The sequence below is a fragment of the Brachyistius frenatus genome, unplaced genomic scaffold (assembly GCF_029030835.1).
Source record: "Brachyistius frenatus isolate BFR_SWC_R1_liver_20210118 unplaced genomic scaffold, ASM2903083v1 Contig_197, whole genome shotgun sequence".
Classification (NCBI taxonomy): domain Eukaryota; kingdom Metazoa; phylum Chordata; class Actinopteri; family Embiotocidae; genus Brachyistius; species Brachyistius frenatus.
In genome coordinates this window covers 527645-551113 of record NW_027210796.1, presented here as the reverse complement: position 1 = coordinate 551113, position 23469 = coordinate 527645, and the positions used below count along the sequence as shown (strand labels likewise).

The 23469-nt window shown below is 40.4% G+C and overlaps 1 protein-coding gene across 3 annotated transcripts in view; it reads left to right on the top strand.

Annotated features, from left to right (window-relative positions):
- The window catches only part of ptprz1a (protein tyrosine phosphatase receptor type Z1a), a 152902-nt gene that overhangs the window by 89378 nt on the left and 40055 nt on the right, over nt 1-23469 (top strand). For 2 of the 3 annotated variants that reach the window (XM_069718723.1, XM_069718722.1), the window contains exons 8-12: nt 1077-1227; nt 14550-14734; nt 15179-15305; nt 19794-19834; nt 19930-22240. In XM_069718723.1, the coding sequence (XP_069574824.1) occupies nt 1077-1227; nt 14550-14734; nt 15179-15305; nt 19794-19834; nt 19930-22240 (2815 nt within the window). The remainder of the gene's footprint in view (nt 1-1076; nt 1228-14549; nt 14735-15178; nt 15306-19793; nt 19835-19929; nt 22241-23469) is intronic. The other variant, XM_069718725.1, reaches the window with a different exon arrangement.

Here is a 23469-nt window from a genome sequence, read left to right as displayed (position 1 = left end):
TTTGTGTCACTACTTAAAAATTGTCAAGATCTTTTTTTTTGTCCTTCACAAAGATACACACAGATTTCAGGTTTTTAGAATAGTTTCGTTATACTTATTATCTTAAGAGACCTTTTGCAATTTTAGTACAGGCTTTTCCTTCAGATATCAGATATCAGCTCACAAACATGAATATTATAAACTAATAATTCCTCAGTCAAACCTTGAAAATCAACATGAAGAAGAAGACTTAGTTGTCACTGCTGAGATATTAGAGGCAGATCAAGCTGGTTAACATTTCTCACTTGCACCTTAAATGCTAGCTGTTGCCTGTCTTCCAGGGTTTCAAGGTTTCTCCAAAGCTGTGCGACATGTCCCAACTGGTCTTCATTCCAGCCTGGCTTCGGCTGCCAGAGCTTAATAGTTAAAAGTCATGACAGGAACAACCCGTTTATGAGCTTTAAGCTTTGTTGGCCCTTTGTTAGTGTTTCTGTAAATGAGATGATGGCTGTTGTGTAACCTGAAGGAAGTGACTCATCTGGCACAGACGCAGACTGAAGGTTAACAGACCATTCCAACATTATGTATGTCTTCACTTCCAAAGTGCACCACTGTTGTTTGTTATGGCTGATTTTCTCTAGTTCTGTAGAAATGATACTGAAATCCATTTACTTTTCATTTTTGTATATGAATATGGTTTAAGTTATTTTCTACAGGTAAAAGTGGTATATTCTTAAAAAACTTTTTTTTATTTTTTTTTTAAAGAAATTGCACCTAAGTTGAGACCCAGTTTATAGAAAAGCTAAAATGATTTAACCAGTACAGTATTTAATGATATCATACCGTCGTATTGTGTTGAGTAGTGCACAGCTTCATTAAACATAAACATTTTTCAGTTTCCTTCATTATTGTTTTCCTGACATTTTAAAATTATTCTTAAGAAAGTAACTGTTGAAATCACAACCAATCACCTCCTAACTTAGTAATGCAGTCACTATTAATTGCTCAATAAGCAGTTGGTGTTATTCAGGTTGCTGCTGCATTGTTGGCTCCTGACCCTGCTTTGTCAATATGCTGTTGTGGTTCCCGTATTGCAGCTGGAGATCTTCTGCGAGGTGATGACAATGCAGCAGGCTGGGTACGTGATGCTGATGGACTATCTGCAGAACAACTACAGGGAGCAGCAGCAGCAGTTCATGGGTCAGGTGTTCTCCTCCTACACAGGCACAGAGGAGGTCCTCACACCAGGTGCGTATCCAGAATCTTACACTTTCCTGTGTCATGCTTTACTCACTTTTTAATTATATCACATTGTAAAGCCACACTGGATGAGGTTGTAATGTTCATCACTCACCAGAAAACCCTGTATGGATGAAAAAAATCCTCCAAATCAGAAGAAACATCATGCCGTTGCCTAAATTTACAAGGTTTACTGCACTTTATCGTGTTAACCCAAGAGGAGGTTTGGCAGTTTTTACATGTCAAAGTCTCCTTACAGGTGTTGTTGTCAGGTGAAGTTCCTCTTTCTTATTAGTTTTCTAGAGGTCCATCTGAAAATAATCGTTAATTACAAAATAGGCCTCAAAAAGCAGCGTTTATGTGGGCGTGTCTGTTTGATTGACAGGCCTGTGGTGCAGTTAGGTCAACACTATTGGTGGGTGAGACGTAATGTTGTGGGGTTTCCAATCGGTTTGCCTCGGATCCACCGTTCGCTCCTCCTCCGGCTCGTCCAAATATGGTCAATTCTGGCTCCGAACCGTTCTGATCTAGCAAGATGATGGCGGCCGGAATCCGAATTTAACCCTTTCAAATTCACTCCCTTTCTTCTCGGTTGAATAGTGCAGTGAGTTTTCATCACAGAGATGCTACTCTTAATTGAATAATTCCCAAAGTCCTGATTGCTTTACAAGTACTGCATATCAAAATAAAATAGCAGAACTTACCCTTTCTGATGATGCCCGTTGTTTCTCTTTATCACCCAAATTCTTAAGATAATATTATTGTTTGTGATGAAAAAATACATTTGAAATATATGTAAAATAGAAGTATCTTCACTGGTGGTCTCAGACTTCTGGATCACACTCTATATGCAGTATATACATATCAAAGTGTATATAAAGTGTGATCCAGTGTCTAGATGTTAAGCTAGTATGTTGTAATTTTTGTCATGTAAAATGTGTCTTTATAACTTTAAATAACAACTTCCATGAGAGGAAAATGTTAATCTTCCTGACGGCCTCGTAGTTTTCCTGTAATACAATTTCATCAAATTTCATCTGGGACCATGCAGACAATAAAAATGTATGGATAAATTATCAAATACATTCTGTTTATTGGTAGCCTTACTTGATGGAGCTGGGTTCTGCTCGTCAGTATGCATTTTTCTAACTTAAAGAAAGGTGAGGGGAAAAAAAATTGCGTTCCGTTGCAGACTGAGAGTAAACAAGTTGATTTTCAGGTTGATCCTGCTCAGAACTAGATCCGGAAGCTACGGACACTTTTATATGCAGTGTATGGTAAAAGCCCATTCAGTTTAGAGCAGAGATTCTCCTCCGGCTCAGAGCCGTTAATGGGCTGTAAATGCTGCTCGGTCGGCAGGTTAAATGGGGCCTGGGTCTAGTAAACAACAGAGTATACAACTACAAAAGAAAAGAGTGTGATTCTCCATGTGGCAGTGGTTATCCTTCCCTTTTCATGATAAACCATAATCTGGGTCTTTCTTCTGCAAGTGATAGAGCCGCGGCTTCTGCATCAACTCCGATTGCAACGTGAGTTACACAGAAAAGAAGAACAGATGTGTGCTTTTGAATTGACACTATGATTGCGGCACAGCATATACCGCTGAGAGATGAGCGGTATTCCCTAAAAAAGTCTAATGGGGCTTGTAGGCACTGTCTCTTTGTTCAGGCTTTGTCTTTTCATGTAGGCCTCTGCTTTGTTTCTTCTCATGTGGTAGTTCCCCATAAGTGTGAACAATCAAACACTTGGTTTTTATTTGTATCTTCACAGCTTTTCCCCCTCTTTATTTGCAGCTCTGAGACATTGCATGACATTTTCACTTTGGTGAAATGTCTGAGGGCAAGTGAGAGCTTTAAGTCCAGCTCAGATCCAGTAAATAAAGAAATGTGTCAGTGTTTGGTTAGACAGAGCTTCCTCCTCCTGTCTATTGTCATCAATCCCCTGACCCTTTTAATCTGTGTTAATCCCAGACTCGGGGTGGCTGTCATATGCATTATCTCTGCACTGCTAATCTCAACTCTGACCCAGAATCATAATTAAAAATACAAGAAAGAAACCACTTCAATAATCCTCCATCGCCTTACATTTTTCAAGGTTTTTCTTAATTAATAATAATGGTTTCATAAAGGCACATTTTAGCCCCATGAAATAAGCATTACAATATTGGCCATGAAAGCTTGTGTAATGTGCCCCATAGCGACCGAAAATACTGTAGCTACAGCTTTGCGTTTGTATAAACGAAACACTGACATGACTAACAGAGCTGGTATCTTACTGGGGGAAATACCGTTCACCTTCCTGCGGGACACCCTGCGCTGTGGTCATGATGTCACACACTGGTTAGATTTCTACTTTTTCAGTTAAATGACCAGGGCCAATTTACAGACCATTGCATTGGGCTCCTGTGTGATAAACCTATTACTACCAAACGTCACACACGGCTAAAGTTCTGTTTGACAAACGTCCTTTTTCCTTTCTCTTTTTCTCCTTATGAACCCACATACCTACATTTCTACACTTACTCACACATACTCTTACAATACTGACAGCATGTTAGTACAGCTCAGTATGGAAGGCAGTTAGTCCCACAATTTGGCTATATTCCAAATCTATTTAATTCTTGACTACTCCACACAGTCTCTTTTGCTAGGAAGCCCATTGCAGCCCTGCTACACTGACTGTACACGTGGCTACATTCACCATCATGGAAGTATATGCTAAGCCAAAACGGTCATCGCTTATTTTTCCTCACAATTTTTATAGAAAACGCCAGTCAGTGAGTTTAAAGTTTCTGTAGCCAGTCAGTAAGAAGTAAAGCAAGAACCAAACAATGCATCCATGATAAGTGTCTGCCATTGTTTGGCTGTAGATCAGTGTAGTACAATTCACACATCCACAGCATTAAATATTGATTTGCATGAAATTAAATTTGCTCCGTCTGTTTGCTTTGCCTTTGAAAAATAACCTGTGTTGACTACGGTAGTGTAAATATGGTTGTAATGCTCTCTGTCAGCTCTCTGTCACTACAACAGATGGGGACTTAACTGTCTTAATTCATGACAAAGGTCAGTGTGATTGATGATAAGTATAAGTGCCTGCCATCCATCTGAGTTGCACAGTGCAGATTGTGAATTGTAATATTAATTGTACAATACAATTATACATCAATTAATGATACTCAAAATGACTGTAGCCTATGCTACAAACAATTTTAACAAGCAATATTTTGTTTTGTGTAAACTTATTGTGTACAATAACGAGCAAGGTACATTCTTGTGAAAAAATCAGTACAAATATATGTATGCAATACATTTATTAACAGTAGTTACAGCCTTCTTAGTAAGGACACATTCTTTATGAAGTATACATGGAAGTTGAAATGATGAGAATAGATGTTCTTTTTTGTCATTTGCATTCAATATCACTTACAAAATCATTCCCGTCGATGGCAACATAAGGGATAGAAAAGCTTTCATGCTGAAATCAGAAAACTAAAGCTCAATGGAAAAAAAACACATTTTCCATAAGGCGTATAAACGGCGATATAGTGAAATATTAGGATAAGGAAACCTTTTGTAGAGCCACACAGAACCATTCAGTGCCACTCTCAGTAAGTTTTTAGTCGATATTGGAAAAATCAAATGGGAGATAAAGTCACTGACAGTCATTGCCATGACCCTGTAAGTTGTGCAGCTGACCCAGCAAAAACAATGTTTTTTTTTTTTTTAATCAAACATTGAGGTTTAAAAGTGTGCTTGTAGATTCTTTTCTAACACAATAAAGCTTGTCTGGGATATTGTGATAATTTAATTGCAATTTTACCTGTCTTTACTTACACATAATTGCGTTGTACCATGGTTATCCCATTAGTTGAAAAAGTCCCTCAAATGTTTGACAGATAGATGTAGTGGATTTGTGGATACTGAATCTGAGCACTGTACAATTCATATTACAATCACAATATGCACTTTACAGCCTAATGCAGTGATACTCAAACTTTTTCTGTCATGCCCCCCTTTGGAAGAAAAAAAAATATGTCATGCTCCCTCCGCCCCAACAAAATGGGCAAAGTTTAACATTGAAAATTGAAATAACATCAGATCATAAACATTCCTTTGTCGTTGCGCTCAGTAATTGATGTTGTGCCAATGTGCAAAAGGAAACTTTCACTTTAACGAACCACTTTTTGTGATATTCATCACGAGACTGCTCCATCAATCCATTTTTCAGTTATAGAGAAAAAAAAAAAAAAGCTTTCCAAATATATCGGTGAGATAGGCCAGTTTCATGAAAAAAATTCCATCACTAAACTTGCCTGGAACTTCATACTCCTAAAACACCTGAATCACTTCTCTGAGCCCAAAGGGTGCCAACAACATGCGGTTCCCAGCTAAAATCACATTTGTACTGTATAATCATAGTAAGAACACGGCTCCAATTATATCATGACAGTACTCCACCAGGTGAGAGGTGGGGATTTCTTCGCTGCACTCTTTCTCCTCTCTCTTTATCGCTGCGTACTTGTTTGTCTGTGTGTCTCACCTTGGAGCAAGAGTAAATATAAACCACCTGCCTGCTTTTTGGTTACAACTCATCACTTGTCGGACCTCAAAAATGATGGTCATTATTAAAGAGAAACTCATTGATTTAAAGGTAGGACCTGTAGCAGCAGCACCGCAGCTGACAGGCTGCTAACACCAGAGGCGGCCTTACCTGTGTTTCATCTGTTTCAAATGAAATTGGGCCCCAGGCCAAAAGGTGGACCCCTAATACCTCTACTGACTTTTCACCACAACAGCGATGATTACTCCAGTTTAAGATTACATTCTTTACACTGCTTCACTCACAGGTGGTCTATTGCGATATTGGAGCCTGGTATCACGTTGTTTTGCTGTTTGTATAGTGATTTGTTTATAATCCATTAACCCATTGATTGATATTAATTGATCAGGCTGATGTTAATAACCCCTTGTTGCGCATTATGACAGCATTGTCAAGTCAATTTATTTTACAATGCTGACATCAAAAATAAGTTATATTATAATAGTTGATGGCTGTATATTCACCGTCCCACCTCGTACACTTATGGTTTTGAGGCCCAACTCATTTTGTGTAGGCTATCTGAATTTGTCTTTGTTGCTTTATCTTTATAGGTTGGAAAGGATCGTGGCATGCTGGGTAATGGCAGGGTAGGAGTACAAAGGGGACTGCGGGGATTACCCAGCATTCTCTAAGACAATGAGTTTGTGTTTAATGACACTGTTCCAAACCACCACAAGTGTTATGTGGCAAACAGTATTTGGTTTATTGGTTCTTAGACTAATTCTACTGTGTTTCTAGAGTTGCAAAGTTAGTTGTCATGGAACAAAGCACTTTGAGTAATGACTGAAATTAGTTCATTATTCATGTTAGACAAGGCTATAACCATCTATGCAGGCACTACTGTATAACGTGGACAGGAGGCATGTTCATATGAGCAAATTTCTATAAGATCCTGTAAATAAGATTGGGTTACAATAAAAAAAAAAAAGGCAGGACCCCATTTGAGATTTTGAAATGGGCCCCCAGATGCCACGCAGCAGGTGTCGATACACACACACACACACACACACACATAAACACACACACACGCGCACACACACACGCAAGCAAGCAGCAGCTCAGACGAGCGTCAGAGTTAACGTGCGTCCCAGGCCGAAATACAGTGCGTCCATTGAGCATTTTGAGAAGTCACTTCTTTTTCCCTGCCGTGGTCTGTGCACCAGGTAACTGTCAAAACACAAATCAAGCATTTCTCCATTCAGAACACCTACTGAATGAACACCATGGCAAACGTGACAGCACGGTTTGTTTATTGTTCTGCTGTGGAAAACATTCCGTTGTCAAAACATCTCTTCCGCATTACATTTCCACATGCGTCATTTGAAAAGACAATGGAGCCTGGCGAGGTGATTATACTTTCATGTAAATTAATATTCAATTCTGTGAATGTGTGAATTATACAACACAGATCTACAGCCTCGGCTCAAATTTGCGTTTGCTCAGCCACTCTGAAGGTTGGACCAATCATTGACCAGTGTCAGTGTTTAACTGCGTTTGTCCCGCCCCTCCTTCACTGTGATTTGAAGGCTGACAACAGTGACAAGCCAACACTTTGGTGGACAAGGGCCGTAGGTATTTGCAGCGGTGGCAGGGAGGCAGATGGTTTTGTCGCATGCTAATTGGTTAAACTTAGTCTACACCCAGTTAGATGAAACGACTGAAAACAATTCCCTATGGACGGTGACCAGATCGATACTCACGCAGTGAAATTATGTTTGGTTTGCACCAGGCTTGCACCTCACCAGAGCACAGTAAAAAGTGTCCAATAGCTCATAAGAGTGCTGTAAAAAACGTTGCCTTTTGACAACTAAACCAACGTAAACAGTGGCATCTCTATGGCAACAGTATCAAACTCGTTTTTACCCCGGGCCACATCAGCATTATGGTTGCCCTGAAAGGGCTGGTTGTAACTGTAACACTGTATAAATGTAACTACTCCCTAACATATTGTTAAATAACTATCTCTGCATTTGATTATTGTTTATTCAAGTGTAAAAATATTGTACATGCATTTATATAAATGGAAAAAAATATGTCAGCACATTTCTCTGTTATTATAGCATAAATCCATTTAATTTAAGGTTAAATCAAAGATCAAACTTTTACGGTGAATAACAAAGACAAATGTCATCAAACACAAGTTATCACATTAACTTTGTTAACTTTTTTAGTTAACAACAGTGAGGCCGAGATTTTCTGGCAGACAGGAAAGTGGACAAGATTGTCTTGTTCCAGTTGGGACTTCCATAGGTGCAGGTTACGCTGGAAAGCTGTGATCATGTCGGACATCTGCGTGATGACTTGTTTGCGTCCCTGCAGCCTCTGATTCAGTTGGGCCAGATGCTCCGTTATGTCACACAACATAGCAAAATCACACAGCCAGTTTGGATCTGACAGTTCAGGCGAGGGTTTTCCTTTACTTTGCATGAAAAGAGCAATTTCTTCCCTAAGCTAAAAAAAAAAAATCGTTTGAGGACCGCGCTCCTACTCAGCCATCTTACGTCTGTATGGTACGGCACATCTCCATGCTCCGAGCCCACCTCCTTCAAAAACATCTGGAACTGATGGTGATTCAGGACACGCGCCCGAATGAAGTTCACAGTTTTCATGACCGTGGTCATTATAGCATCCAGTTCCAGAACCTTTCCACACAGAGCTTGGTGGATAATGCAATGATAATTTATCAGAGGTGTGTGGCAGTTACTTTTTTGCATTTTCTCCTTCACTAGTCCAACCAAGCCTGTTTCTTCACCACCATCGGTAGTTAACCCCACCAACTTTTCCCAGGGTAATTTAGTTTTACTTACGGACCTCTCCACTGCATCAAAAATGTTCCTCCCCGTCGGCGTCCCATGCATGGCAGCTACACCCAAGAGCTCCTCACTGACAGTCAAGTCTGCCTTCACGCCTCTTATAAAAATGGATAGATGCGCTGTATCCATGTTGTCGGTGCTTTCATCAATAGCTAATGAAAAAGCCAAGTAACTGCTCGCGTCTTCGGCTAGCTTTGTTGTTAGATTGCCTGCTAGTTCCTTAACTCGGTCTGCGATGGTGTTTCTTGACAAACTGACATTTTTAAAAGTCTGTATCTGGTCGGGGCAGACCTGCTCACAAATCTTTAGCATGCACTGCTTCAAAAATGCACCCTCTGAAAAACACTTGGAAGCTCGGGCGATTTCTTCAGCTACAATAAAGCTAGCTTTCACAGCTGCATCAGTTTTGGCTGTAGCTTTTGTAAATAAATTCTGCTGCGATTGCAGTCTGCCTTTAATTCTTGGACAATTTGATGTTTTTCTTGCAGGCTAAATTTAGCATACTTGGCTCCGTGTTTGGTGTCAAAATGCCGATGGAAATTGTATTCCTTCATCACCGACACTGCCTCATAACACCAGAAGACATACCGGTTTTTCTCCTTTAAGCACAAACATATATTTGCTTTCCCATCTTTCATTAAATTGCCTTCCCTCTGCAAACATTTTTCAATTCTTGGACATTTTGGGATTATTTGTCGATCTTTTTCAACTCAATCACTTGTTAGAAAACTGCTTTAGTTAAACGCCGATATCTATTATTTCGCGGGTCACAAAATCGACATGCATTGTGGGAGATGTAGTTTATGGTTACTGTACACCGTAAAGCAGCATAGACTTTTATTTTTGTTTTTTTTTATTTATTTCAAGCTCTCGCGGGCCACATAAAATGACGTGCCGGGCCGGATTCGGCCCGCGGGCCTTGAGTTTGACACATATGTTCTGTGGAAATCGTGAGGAAATATAAGCAATTTCTTTTTTTGAAAGGCCGGCTGTGTGCTTGTGTATGTCGACTGTACGTAGTTGTTTGTGGCTGTATTTAGATGTGTTTGATTGATTTGTTGATTGAGAGTAATACGGACTCTGGATTTGTTCACCAAAAATAATATTGAACATTAGTTAATTTTGCTCATGTCAATAAATTCTGTTAAACTGCAAGCAATCAGTGTTTGTGATTATTTATCCATATTTATTGTAGTAACAGCTTGATTGCTAGGTCAGTGCTCGGTTTCCCCACCTTCATCGCTTGTTCTAAAAGTGCCATGTAATGCATCTCAGATATTGGCACTTACAGGTGAACTTGCCCTTTCAGACTAATTTTAGAGTTTGGTTAATGGTCACAGATACAGGGAGGTGCCCTGTGATTTTTTAGCATTTTAAATTATTTTAATAATACTATTAAATATCTCTAATAATTATTAATAAGATGCTAATAACCAAATCTGCTCCAATTTGCACAACAATATATATACACACAACAATATACACTGCTCAAAAAAATAAAGGGAACACTTAAACAACACATCCTAGATCTCAATGAATGAAATATTCCAGTTGAAAATCTTTATTCATTACATAGTGGAATGTGTTGAGAACAAAATAACATAAGAATGATCAATGGAAATCAAAATCATTATCCCATGGAGGTCTAGATTCAGAATCATACTCAAAATAAAAGTGGAAAAATCAGATCACAGGCTGATCCAACTTCTGTGGAAATTCCTCAAGACAAGTCAAAATGAGGCTCCATAGTGTGTGTGTCCTCCACGTGCCTGTATGCACTCCCTACAACGCCTGGGCATGCTCCTGATGAGACCACGGATGTTCTCCTGAGGGATCTCCTCCCAGACCTGGATCAAAGCATCAGTCAACTCCTGGACAGTCTGTGGTGCGATGTGGCGTTGGTGGATGGAATGAGACATGAGGCCAGTACACCAGGAGACATGGAGGGGGCCGTAGGAGGACAACAACCCAGCAGCAGGACCACTATCTGCTCCTTTGTGCAAGGAGGAACAGGAGGAGCACTGCCAGAGCCCTACACAATGACCTCCAGCAGGCCACTAATGTGCATGTTTCTGCTCAAACTGTCAGAAACAGACTCCATGAGGGTGGTATGAGGGCCCGACGTCCACAAGTGGGGCCTGTGCTTACAGCCCAACACCGTGCAGGGCAATTGGCATTTGCCAGAGAACACCAAGATTGGCAGCTTCGCCATTGGCGCCCTGTGCCCTTCACGGATGAAAGCAGGTTCACACTGAGCACATGTGACAGACGTGACCAAGTCTGGAGACGCCGTGGAGAACGTTCTGCTGCCTGCAACATCCTCCAGCGTGACCGGTTTGGCGGTGGGTCAGCGATGGTCTGGGGAGGCATTTCTTTGGAGGGCCGCACAGCCCTCCATGTGCTAGCCAGAGTTACCCTGACTGCCATTAGGTACCGGGATAAGATCCTCAGACCCATTGTAAGACCATATGCTGGTGCAGTGGGCCCTGGGTTCCTTCTGATGCGTGACAATGCTCGGCCTCATGTGGCTGGAGTGTGTCAGCAGTTCCTGCATGATGAAGGCATTGATGCTATGGACTGGCCTGCCCGTTCCCCAGACCTGAATCCAATCCAGCACATCTGGGACATCATGTCTCGTTCCATCCACCAACGCTACGTCACACCACAGACTGTCCAGGAGTTGACTGATGCTTTGATCCAAGTCTGGGAGGAGATCCCTCAGGAGAACATCCGTGGTCTCATCAGGAGCATGCCCAGGCGTTGTAGGGAGTGCATACAGGCACATGGAGGACACACACACTACGGAGCCTCATTTTGACTTGTCTTGAGGAATTTCCACAGAAGTTGGATCAGCCTGTGATCTGATTTTTCCACTTTTATTTTGAGTATGATTCTGAATCCAGACCTCCATGGGATAATGATTTTGATTTCCATTGATCATTCTTATGTTATTTTGTTCTCAACACATTCCACTATGTAATGAATAAAGATTTTCAACTGGAATATTTCAATCATTAAGATCTAGGATGTGTTGTTTAAGTGTTCCCTTTATTTTTTTGAGCAGTGTATATTTATATAGTCTGATGGGAGCCATTGGTCAAGAGTCCCATCAGACAATTACAGGAGAAGGAAAATACACATCCACAATGTAGCTGCTAGTTGCCTATTCCTCGAGTGAAGACAACAATAGCTCAACAAAGGAAAAAAGCTTTTCCAGAAGTCATATAACATGCCCTGAACACCCCAAATCTGCAGCCAGAGGTAGTTGTGGGTTTTTAAATTCCAGTGATGATTGAAACAAATGAATAATAAATGATAAAAAAAATTGTTTGATGTTGAATGGTTACACCATTCATTTGCACCACAACACATTTAAAATATGTAACATGAGAAAATGGTTTGATGAGCCACTGTAGTCCAATATTTTGCACCGTAAACAAGTCTTAACATAACAAACAAGTATGGTGTGTGTGGAATTGAAGGGGATTGCTTTTTTGCAGCCTGTTGTCAATATAATGTCATTTTGGGAAAAAAAACAATGTGCTCTGGTGCATACCCTCTTTACAGCGGCTGCAAATTGATCACCAAATATATCCCACTGCCTTCAGATGCTGTAGGGCAGGGCTCTACATCCTTTTTTTTCTCCGAGAGCAACTAAAGCGGCAACCAACGGTGATGTCAGTTGAATGGGAGTCGATTGAGCCGGATGCTTTTTGGAGCCAACCTCTGGCGGCACCCAGTGGTATTGCAGCTTTAGGCACTTCCGGTTCGGCCTTATTGTTTAGACCTGGAAGCTATGTCTACTTTTATATACTGAGGGCTACTCATGTTAAGTAACATTTATTAGCATAGCTGAGCTCTACCCAAACCAGCTGAATGAGAGCTCATCAGTTCACATCCAGCTCAGCTGTGCTCATCAGTCCGTATTCGGCTCAGCTGTGCTCATTACACCTGCCCAGCACCGTTCCCTGAACCACTCCTCCCACTCTCTACCCCCTGCAGCTGAGCTAACCACACCCCGCCACCACAAGCATCACATACCCTCCATCTGTAGTTCACGTGCATATGTTATGCATTCAGTTTTTTCTACAGTTAATGAAATGGCTCGCATTGCATGTTATCAACAAGAGAGTTGAAAGTGTTGGCAATTAAGTTCTCTCTTATGGAATCATTTACATTTTCATCTGTCTTGTTCTGAAGTTAGATTTCATGAAAAAAAAAAAAAGCTGCTTCAATGGTACATAGACGCAAGTAAAGTAGACATTTTCAGAGCTACTGGTATCATTCTCTGACTTTACTGGTTTTGAGATATGCGGTGAATGCTGTTGAGATTTTAGCTGGACATCATTTTGGAGGTTTACAACCTCCATCTCCACAGAATTGACATAGAACAGTTCAGCTATCTGTCCTGAAATCTCACCTATGTCCACCTCCATTAATGGATTTGCAATAAATGTCACACAGGCCCTAAGTTTCTCAGTCAGTGACTAAGTCTGCAAACTTCTGTCCAAGCTTGGACACAATACTTGGGTATATTCAAGAAGTGCTGCCCCTGCATGGCTTTCCAACATCTTTGAGACTGAGGGGAAGGTGCTGAGCCTTTTTATTTTAATTTGCTGAATGTGAAATGACTGGTTTGCTTTTAAGGCTTAAGCAGCACTGATCATGTCGCATACATTTCTTATCTGTACCTTGTAACTGTGGGTTCAAGTGTCAGGAACGCTATATCAAGTAGCCACTCAACATTAGTCAACGGTGTGGTGTCCTAGTCCCTCGATTCCATGAAAGCCTTGATATCAATCAGCAGGGAAAGAAAGCGCTGTTGGATCTTACCCCTGCTTAGACAACTGGTGTCGGTGTGAAGAAGGAGGTTCCCAAACTCAGCAGAACAATACTCCAGGAACAGCTTGAAGGTCCTGTGTAGCTTGGCCTTTGCTTAATGGAGTTGTTATTCTAAACGAGCCTCTTCTCGTTGCCAGCTTCTCTGTTTATAGAGTACTTCCAGCCACAATGTCCCATAAAAAATTGCTGTGAAGTGTCGCTTAACGTTCCATCTTTTACTAACTGACACGCTTGCACCGCAAATTAGACACACACACTTGTCACTTATATTTGTGTAAAAAAAAAACATGCAGTTTCCCATTTTTAACAAAAATAGTAAGGTTTTTGCCTTTTATTGGCCTGACTGATCTGTGGTCATTGTCACATCTGTTGCATGCTTGCTAGTCTACTAGCAATTATGATGTTGCTGCATTTCTAGTGTAACCAAACTTGACAGCAGCTAGGAAATATTGACAGCTAGATTGGCTGAAAGCTGAATCGATTTGTGAGACAAGGGGGTGGGATGTCTGTGAATTTGATTGGATTGAAATGTAAACAGATTTACCAAGAAACTCGGGGTTACCAAATTTATATACATATTGTTCAGACCTTCCGCAATCTATTCAGAACCAGGTCGTGGGCTACTGGTAGAATAATTGTAAAGGAACATCGCAATGAGAAATTAATTACCAAACAGTCAATGGTGGTAATTGCACCACCACAAAAAAGGGACCGTGCCAGTTTAATTCAAAGAAAAAAAGGGAATAACAACAAATGAGTGGCTATTATTATTATCATTATTATTATTATTATTATTATTATTATTATTATTATTATTATTATTGTTGTTAATAACTATTGAAGGAGCAATGCGTGGCCACCAACCAGCAGTACACTTATGGTCAACGAAAAGGCAGTTGACATTGTCGAAAAAAGTTGTAACTGTTAGAAATTCTGCTCTGATCTGAACAGATGGGGATAGACAAACCCTATTCCCTATTGTATGTCAGTCCTTTTACATTTTGGAGCACTTTGCATTCGAACATCTAAATATTTAAAAACAAAAATGTATTCTTGTCTCTCTGTTTCTGTCAGTCTGCAGTTCAGAGCCGGAAAATATCCAGGCTGTGCCCTACAACCTCAGCAGCCTGCTTGTGACATGGGAACGGCCACGGGCCGTGTATGACGCCAGCATTGAGAAGTACTCTGTCACCTTCGGACCGGCCAATGCAGAGAACTCTGTCCCTTCTGACTACCTGACTGACGGAGACCAGGATGTGGTGAGAGAAAGACAACAAATTCATAAAATCAATGACTATTTTCACCAAACAGTTTGTCAATGTGATGTACAAGATTGCTCTGGCTTTATATATTTGATTGATTGGCAGGGACCTATTTGATGTAAAAAATAGCCATTTTGAAGGATATTAATATATTGCTCTCATTTGAATCAGTTTTTTTGAACCATTGCAGCTTAGTGTCACTGAATGCAACACAAAAGACGGTTTGGTAAACATTGTGTACTTTCTACACACACTAACAAACAACAATACTGTTACTTTAACACAAAACATGTTTAAAAGCTTATTTTGATGGATTATCTCTCTGCAGCACGTTTCAACTCCTTGTGAGTTTTCTATCCAGATAAAATGATGTCATACAAGTGGCTGCCTGTAAGGATGAATCAATCTTTTAAAGGATGTCGTTCCTTTTGCTACCACCAGGGAGCGATACTCGATGACCTGTTGTCCAACACCAGCTATGTGATCCAGGTGGTGTCGGTCTGCACCAACGGTCTGTACGGACGTGTGAGCGACTTACTGACTGTTTTCATGCCCGTCGATGACCCCGGTAAGAGAGATCGTGTCTGACACCAAGTGTAGAGTTTAGCTGAGGAACAATACAGATATTTCTCATTGTAAATGTAAATTCTGACTTTTTGTGAACATAACATAGCCCACCAAACTTGTGACTTTTTAAATTATAATTATTGCTCAACATTTTAACTGCTCATAATAAGTGCTCATAACTGTCATCATTTTTATTAGTATCCCAAAATTTTATAATCCAGTCTCTAATATTATTTAGTCTAAATATAATAATTTTTTTGTCTTAGTTATTTATTCTGAATTACAATTAACATTTTTCCTCATTTCACCTCCAGCTTTCTTTTTATTTATTTTTTCCATATTAAAGAAAAGCAGTAATGCTAAATAAAAGCTTTTAACTTAACACCTAGACTGACTATATGTATGTCCTCATTTGGAAAGTAAAGATTTGATTTTACACTAAAGGCTCTTTTCCACAGCAAGTATCGGCCATTGGGCAAAAGTTGTTGAAATTAGCCTACCTGATCCTATTTTTGGTATCACCACTGTCGAGGTTCCGTGTAAGCTAAGCCGACACTAAAAGTTGTCTTAAAAACAATGTAGACTACTGATTGGTCTGATTAGTAGGCAAACATATGGGGCTAGAACAGTGCGTTAAGTTAAGCATTGAAAATTATATTTAGCATTGACAAAGAAAACCTAAAACTGAGAAAGAAGGCATTGGCCTTGAATCACTTGCATTGGAAAAATGTGTATTGGCACTGAGACAAGTATTGGCATTGAAAAAACTTCCCTGGAAAATAAAAGACAGTCACTAAAAAAAATTACAATCTCACAATATCATTGTCATATTTTATTTATTTGCATTGTTTTCCTTATAATATCAATCTTCAGATTTTTTTGTTCACGTTTGTCTTTTTTTTTTTTAACGCTCTCAGTATTCTCAGTATTCACAGATTTTTCGACCAATCTTTTGTTTTTTCGTTTCAACTTTCTGTCACCGTTTTGGCACACGAGAGATTTTAGGGAAGGCTAAGGAGCGCAGGGCTAATACATAGTTTGCATCAAAATAAAATAATATAGTGAGATTGTGTTATTCTTGTTTTTTTTTTCATGACTGTTATATTTTTCAGGGAAAAATCTTTGAATGCCAACACGGGTTTCAGAGACAACACAACTTTTTCCAATGCAAATTTTTCCATGCCAATGATTCCTTTTTCAATTTCAGGTTTTGTTTTTTAATTCCAAATCTTACTTTATTTCCAATGCCAAACTTTAACGTCACTGTTCTAGGCCCACAGAAAAACATGCTGTGGTCAATTGAGGAGGTGCAGATGTTTCTGTTTGGGTGCTGACAAAAGGTGTATGTGTCCTGCTGAAGCTGACATCACAGGTGTGTACTGTCTGCAGTGGAAAACCAAATCTAAGTACCAAAAGTTAGTAGAGTCGAATAAGTGCAGTGGAAAAGGGCCTTAAAAGTCTGACGTTTTGGGAAAAATTGTGAGAAGGTGATATTAGTTTGTCTCTGTATTTCCAATACAGAGATAGACCCAGGACGTATTTTTCCTAGCTTTGTGCCAACGGGAAACTGCTGACCTAGCTAAAATCCCAAATCGAAAAATAGAATTTGTTGAGGAAATTATAAAAATGGACGGGGGGATTTCTGTTAGTGAATGTTCACTTCTTCTACTTGTTTTTCTTTTCTAGTTATTATGTTTTCTCTCCAGCTACAAACACACACACACACACACACACACACACACACACACACACACACACACACACACACACACACACACACACACACACACACACACCATACATATATGTGTGTGCTTTTAACTGTTTCATAAACTTCTCCGTGTACACTTCAAGTGTGGTTTCTCTATATTTCTAAAATGGAAGAATATGCTTGGTTTGAGTTCGGTGGGAAATTTTCTGTCCTTTCGGGTCACGGGAAAAGACAAACCTGGCATCTTTACTTTGCTCTCATTATGTGGCATCTGTTCCTTCTGCCTCTCACATTAAGATAATTGTTTGCATGTGTGCAGCAGCATTTTGTGTAACATGGATTGGAATGGCATTCATAATGACTTTGTATGTCAGCTGAATCTTATTAAATAAACTAGTATGTCTTGTTACAAAGAAAAAAATATCCCCTGCATCCTATTTCAGTGTCAGCTTGCATGAATGAGTGCTATTCTACAACATTCAGTAGAATTACATTTTTAGTGACACTGTGGTGGCTCAGCTAATGTTATGGTGCCATTTTTGTTGCAGTTAAAAAATTACATGATCTTAACTGTATTCTACAAGTTCTATATCTTCTACAAATGTCCTGTTTCAAATACCAAATACACGATACATCAAGGGTAGCTACAAAAGGCTTCTGTTCTTTGAATCATATCGATTATAACATTAGCGTAGTTTAGATTTAGTTTTTTTTGTTATATACCTATGGATCTCTTATTATCATTATACACTAACTACACTCTGTCTATTCCTTTAATTTAATGCAATATAGACAAATGATCCCCCCCCCTCCCAAAAAAAATAAATACTTAAAGATAAAAAATAAAAAATAAAAAATCACATGCAGCCATTTGGTCACAGGAATATTCCAATCTGTCTCTTTAAACATGTTGAATATGTAAGTCTCTTTGGGCGTTAGTGGTTAGCATTGTCGCCTCACAGCAAAAAGGTTCTGGGTTCGAATCCGGTCCTGGGCCTTTCTGTGCGGAGTTTTCATGTTCTCCCTGTGCTTGCGTGAGTTCTCTCCGGGTTGTCCGGCTTCCTCCCATCATCCAAAAACATGCACCTCAGGTCAGGTTACCTGGCGCCGCGCTAGTGGCAGCCTGCTGCAGCAGCTCCCCCCTGAGAGCCCCCCTGCTGTAGCGAAGAAATTTCCCCTCAGGGATTAATAGAGTACTATAAAATAAAAAAATAAAAAATGTAAGTCTCTCTAGGTTTCTGACCGTTATTAGCATACAATTTGCAGGGGCCTTTGGTGCCTCAATATTAGATTAAACAACCCTTTTTTTAACTATTTTTTTTAAATTAAATTATCCAACAAAGCTGTTGTATACAGTGTGTAGTAAACTGAAAAGCAAAAAAAGGCTTTCATGATTATTAAAAATAAGGAAATGGGGCATTGCTTTTGTTATTGTTGTTATAATGTGCTGTTTGATTGGTGCAATCAAATGTATTTCAGAAAGATTTTTACTATCACTTAATAAGATAGTATACTTATTATAACTCATTGACATTTTATACATTAAGTATAAAAATGTGAATATCAGTGGTACGTCAAAATGACCATCAATATTTACCTCAGCTGTACATGTGAGGTGATTTTATTTAATAGCTGACCGCGTCATTGTAACAAATTATTATCATCTATTGACTAATCATTTCATCAACAAATCAATTTTTCCTGTCATTTTGATTTGCTCATTCATTGCTTCTTTTTTAGTTTCAGATATAGCTCAACAAGGGCTTTCCATTGACAAAGTTAATTTTGAGCTAAAACGTCACTCCCACCCCTTTTCCACCAAACCGTGAATCATCTCCCTCAAAACCAGTTCATTAAACTTGTAAAACCTCACCTCATGCTTCACAAACCAGTCTGATCTGGTCTCCATGATGTGACACTTAGCCTCTGACAGGTAAGAGCCTCAAGACCACCACCTGCACACCTGCCCCCAACATGCCCACTGTGTGCTTTGCGTCTGAGCTCAGTCAACTTGTGCTGTATTTTCAAATAACTCTTTTTGTGAGTTTGTTTTATCCCTCTTAGGTGACAGACGGGTGAAATGTAAATACTTTAACGTTTAGACAATTTGAGAAATGTAACCGTGATTTCAGTTCAGATTCCTTTTTTTGACTCGTCTGGTTTTACGAGGAATATGGAACAGAAAAAGTATTATTTGCAAATGCTTTTGTTCAAGGTTTTTCTATGTTTGTTTTTGTCTTTTAGGGAATCCATGCATGAAAGTGCCTGATATGTTGCATGCAAATGTTGGCTACCGTTTTGTATTGTTGAGTGGGTGTGCATAACCTTTCCATCTTCATCCATTTTTCTTTCATTGTCATTTCACACATTGATTTAACATTTACATTCTATATTCATTGTTAATTTTTAAAGTTTAAAATAACAAAACTAAATAAAGAGTTTATCTTAAAAATGTTCTGACATCCAGAAACGCACTGCCCAGGGCTTTGCCTGCTCCTCTCCGCAATGTTCTCATCACAGTGTTTCTCAAATTGTTTTACCCTTTGTCATATTTCCCCGCTTTTTAGCATATCATGTTTTCATAATTTTTTATTTTTTTAATAGTTTTACACTTTTTTTTACTTCTGGAAATTAACATAAATGCAAATACAAAATGGACATTTTAAAACCAAACTGGACAAGCGTTAAAATGTGTGTTCCATGAGTTATTTCAGTTCTTGTTTTATTATCGCCATTATTATTCATGTAACTAATATTGCAACCTGTTTGTTTTTACAGAAAATTCACGACAACCAGATTCAGATGAATTTGATGATGAGGTAAGAAAAGGCATTGTTTTTTCTTACGTGTTCTTGTTTTCTTAAAAATATGACTGTTGCTTATCACTGCATATAAACCTTCCATTCTGCAACAGGGCAACTACGAACCCGATCTGCCCTGGAATGAACCAGACCAAACTGAGGATTATGATTTGGATTGGAGTGTTACAAACTCACCGAGGACCATGACATCTGAATCACCTTTTTTACCTCTACCTGACATCAGAACTACAACAGTAGGGTCGGGTCAGAAGATAACCACCACACAGTCTGGTCAGATGCTGAGCAATTCTGAAGAGACAGCACACTTCAGTACCTCCACACAGCCACAAGAGGTCGCCCTGCCACCAGAAACCAGAGGAGATGTTGACCTCCTCGGCAGCGCTCCCTTTTATTCCACCACAACAACCAGGGAATCCTTCATTTCTTCCATTAGCCCTTCATTATCCCATGCAAAGACATATGGTGCTCGTGGAGGCATACGTTCAAAAGACTCAAACGGTGGTTTAAGTACCACTACTACCAGAGTCACCAGTGCAAAGATACAAGGTGGTAAAATTATTTCTTCATACAGCCCCACACCATCCACAGTTGTACCTCGTTCCAACAACGTGACCGGCACAAAATCATCCTCATCATCTTTCATCCAAGCTGAGACTGACCAAAGTTTGGTGCAACTCATGAATGAAAACGCCACCACTAATAGAACTGTTTCCACTGGACCCAGAGGGCTTCCAGAGAGCCAGACAGAAACCTCGCCTACCCAACCTTCCTCCTCAAGTGAAGCTGCTCTTCACAAGCCCACAAATCCTAGCATGCCTCATTTTTTATCTACTACAACTTCTGTCCAGTTGAAAGGCGTTCTCTTGCAGACCACACAGCCACTATCGAATGGTGAGCGTCCCTCTGTCTTCCCCTCCTTTTCCTCCTCCGCCTTTGCTTCCTCCCCTCTGTGTGACGCCCTGGATCCCAGCGCCGCCCCTTCCACCTGCTTGCCTGAACCTCCCTCCTCGTGGCCTGTGTTGTCTGCCTCTGTATCGGACTCCCAGCATGCTGCTACCACACTGCTGTCTAGCAACGACCTGGCTTCTCCTTCAATCTCCACGTTCTCTGCCTCAACCTTGTCTCACCTCCCTCATGCCTTGCACTCCCTGTCTGGTTGGGAGACTGACTTCGTCTTCTCCGGTGTTGGGTTCGATGATAGCTATAGCAATAGCGCTTTGTTGTCTGGATCTTCAAGTGATCCCTCAGTAATTAGCGATACCCCTCCACTTCAAACGGTGCTGGACATGTCTGGCCCCACTGTCACCACTGATCTCACAGAAACGCCCTGGGATCTGTCTCTCTCGACAGCCTCTCTGTCTCTCAGCCCCACCCTTCAGCCTTCAGTTTTTCTGTCTAGTGACTTCACCCTTTCTGGTGCCACCCCGAGCTTATCCAGATCTTTCTCAGCTGGGTTTGAAAACTCCAGGTATGCTACTGGGAGCACAATAGAGTCATTTGTCCCTGAGGTTGGTGGCTATGGGTTTCCAGCAGCTAGTGATGTGGACACCATGTGTGGCTGTTCTCTGGTGCCATCGGCATCCTCATCTTGGTTGCATGCCACTCCTCATGTATCCCTGTCTTCCTCAGCCTGGGACTCTATTAGTTTACAGCTCTACACTCATGTAAGCTTCCTTTCAGCTTCTGGTGTTGGTGTAGATGACACTCTACGCTCTCTGTCTGTGGTGGGTCCTGATGGTCTGTCCTTAGACCAGCCTCTACTCTCCCACAGTGCCATCTCTCCTTCATTATCTTCGCCACAGTTCAATCTTCTCCAATCCACCCATACTGACCTGCCCGTTTCTGTTGCAGCAACAGTGTCCACTGTTTTGGATTCCTGGTTCTCTGCATCAGACGGGAACACCACCTTCCAAACCTCTGCCCTCCCTACCTCGCCCACCGCCTCCCCCTTCGCACCCACCCCTGAGAGACACATGTTAGACAGCAGTAATAGTGCCTCTGGCTCAGCCCTGTTCCCCGACTCCCGGGAACGCATAGATGAGGAGTGGGACAGGGTTCAAACTTCAGCCTCTGAGGAGAGCGTACTCCATGGCTCAACCAAAGTCATTAGCACTGCCTCTCCATCCACAACCTTAGAGGCTGGCCAGATACCAGATGATCTAGATGAACACTCCTCAGCATTCTATTTTGAAAGTGGGAGTGGCAGTGCCAGCACCTCAGAGGTAGGAGGCACAACAACACCAACCATATCAGTGGTAACCTCGGCTTCACCCTGGTCGCTGGGCGGGGAGGAGGAGAGTGGCTCAGGGCAGGGTGAAGGCCTCTACGACAACGAGACGTCGTCTGACTTCAGTATCTCAGAGCGCACAGAAAGAGAGTCGGAGGAAGAAGAGCCAGTCGCAGGTAAAATAGCCGCTGTGTGGGGGACAACAAACTGTATTGCAACTACAAATTCCAAAGGGATCAGGAAGAGTTTTGGAAACCCAAAAGATGACTAAACTTCCATCTATTGGCAACAAGACTACATTTTTTATTTTATTTTATTTTGTATCAGTAAAAGTAAAAGAAAGAACATTTCACTAATGTAAAATATCGGCCATTGCGGCTGTTAAAATAATCGAATAACTTTGATGAACAGTGCCATCACATTCTTCAAGATGATTTGAGATGCATTCAAATTAGTACTATTGTTTAATCCATTTTCTAAATCGCTTATTCTGTTTCGGGTTGTGAAGGGCTGCAGCATATCCCAGCAGGCATTTGGTTAGAGGGAGGGGTTAGGAACACCTGGGTCAGGATCCTAGAGTTCAGTAGCTCTAAATCAATGCACTGAATGGGTAATTAATCTATTATTTAAAAGAAAAGGGTGTTCATCAAAAATACCATATACTGTGATAATGACACATATGTGGCACATATTGTATTGACAACCATTTTTACAAGCTTGATACTGATTTAGGAAGCATCATCTTGTAATACACTTCCACTGGAAGTGCACTATTTGTGTTAAAAATACATGTTGACTGAAAACATATTTAAAAAAAATTGTGTTCAGGAAACACAAGGCAGCCTCTCCTTAAAGCAAGACGAGTATAACAATTAATAAAAAAAAATGTTTTTAAAAAGCCTTTACAATAAAGTACAAGGATGGGTATCTAAAATCCTTAATTGCAATGTTTGCAACTTGGTGTCAAATCTTGTCTTCCCAAATGTTACTTATAATGGCTACCAGAGGGCACCAGAGTCCTTTGAAGTTTCTGCTGCTTCACACACCAACCCTTGCCTCTAACCACACTGCACCATATACAGCATACTGGAGGGTGGACAACGTCAGTTGATAAATGGATTCAAGTGTCAAATAATATAAATGAAACTCAGTTTAGCTGCCCAATTTCTAAATTACATATTTTAATGCTGAGATTAATTTTTACATTCACAATTAACTGGACAAGTTGGAACCATATCATGAAAGAATATTCTGGTGTTTCTCACCAACTACAAATTGTTACATCAGTTTAGATTTCCCTCCCTCCAGAAAGTGATAATTTTGAGTTCATTTCTATGAAAAACTCAGATCTTGCTGTTGGCAGATAATCCACCACAGTCAACAATAATATTTTTGTGTATTTACA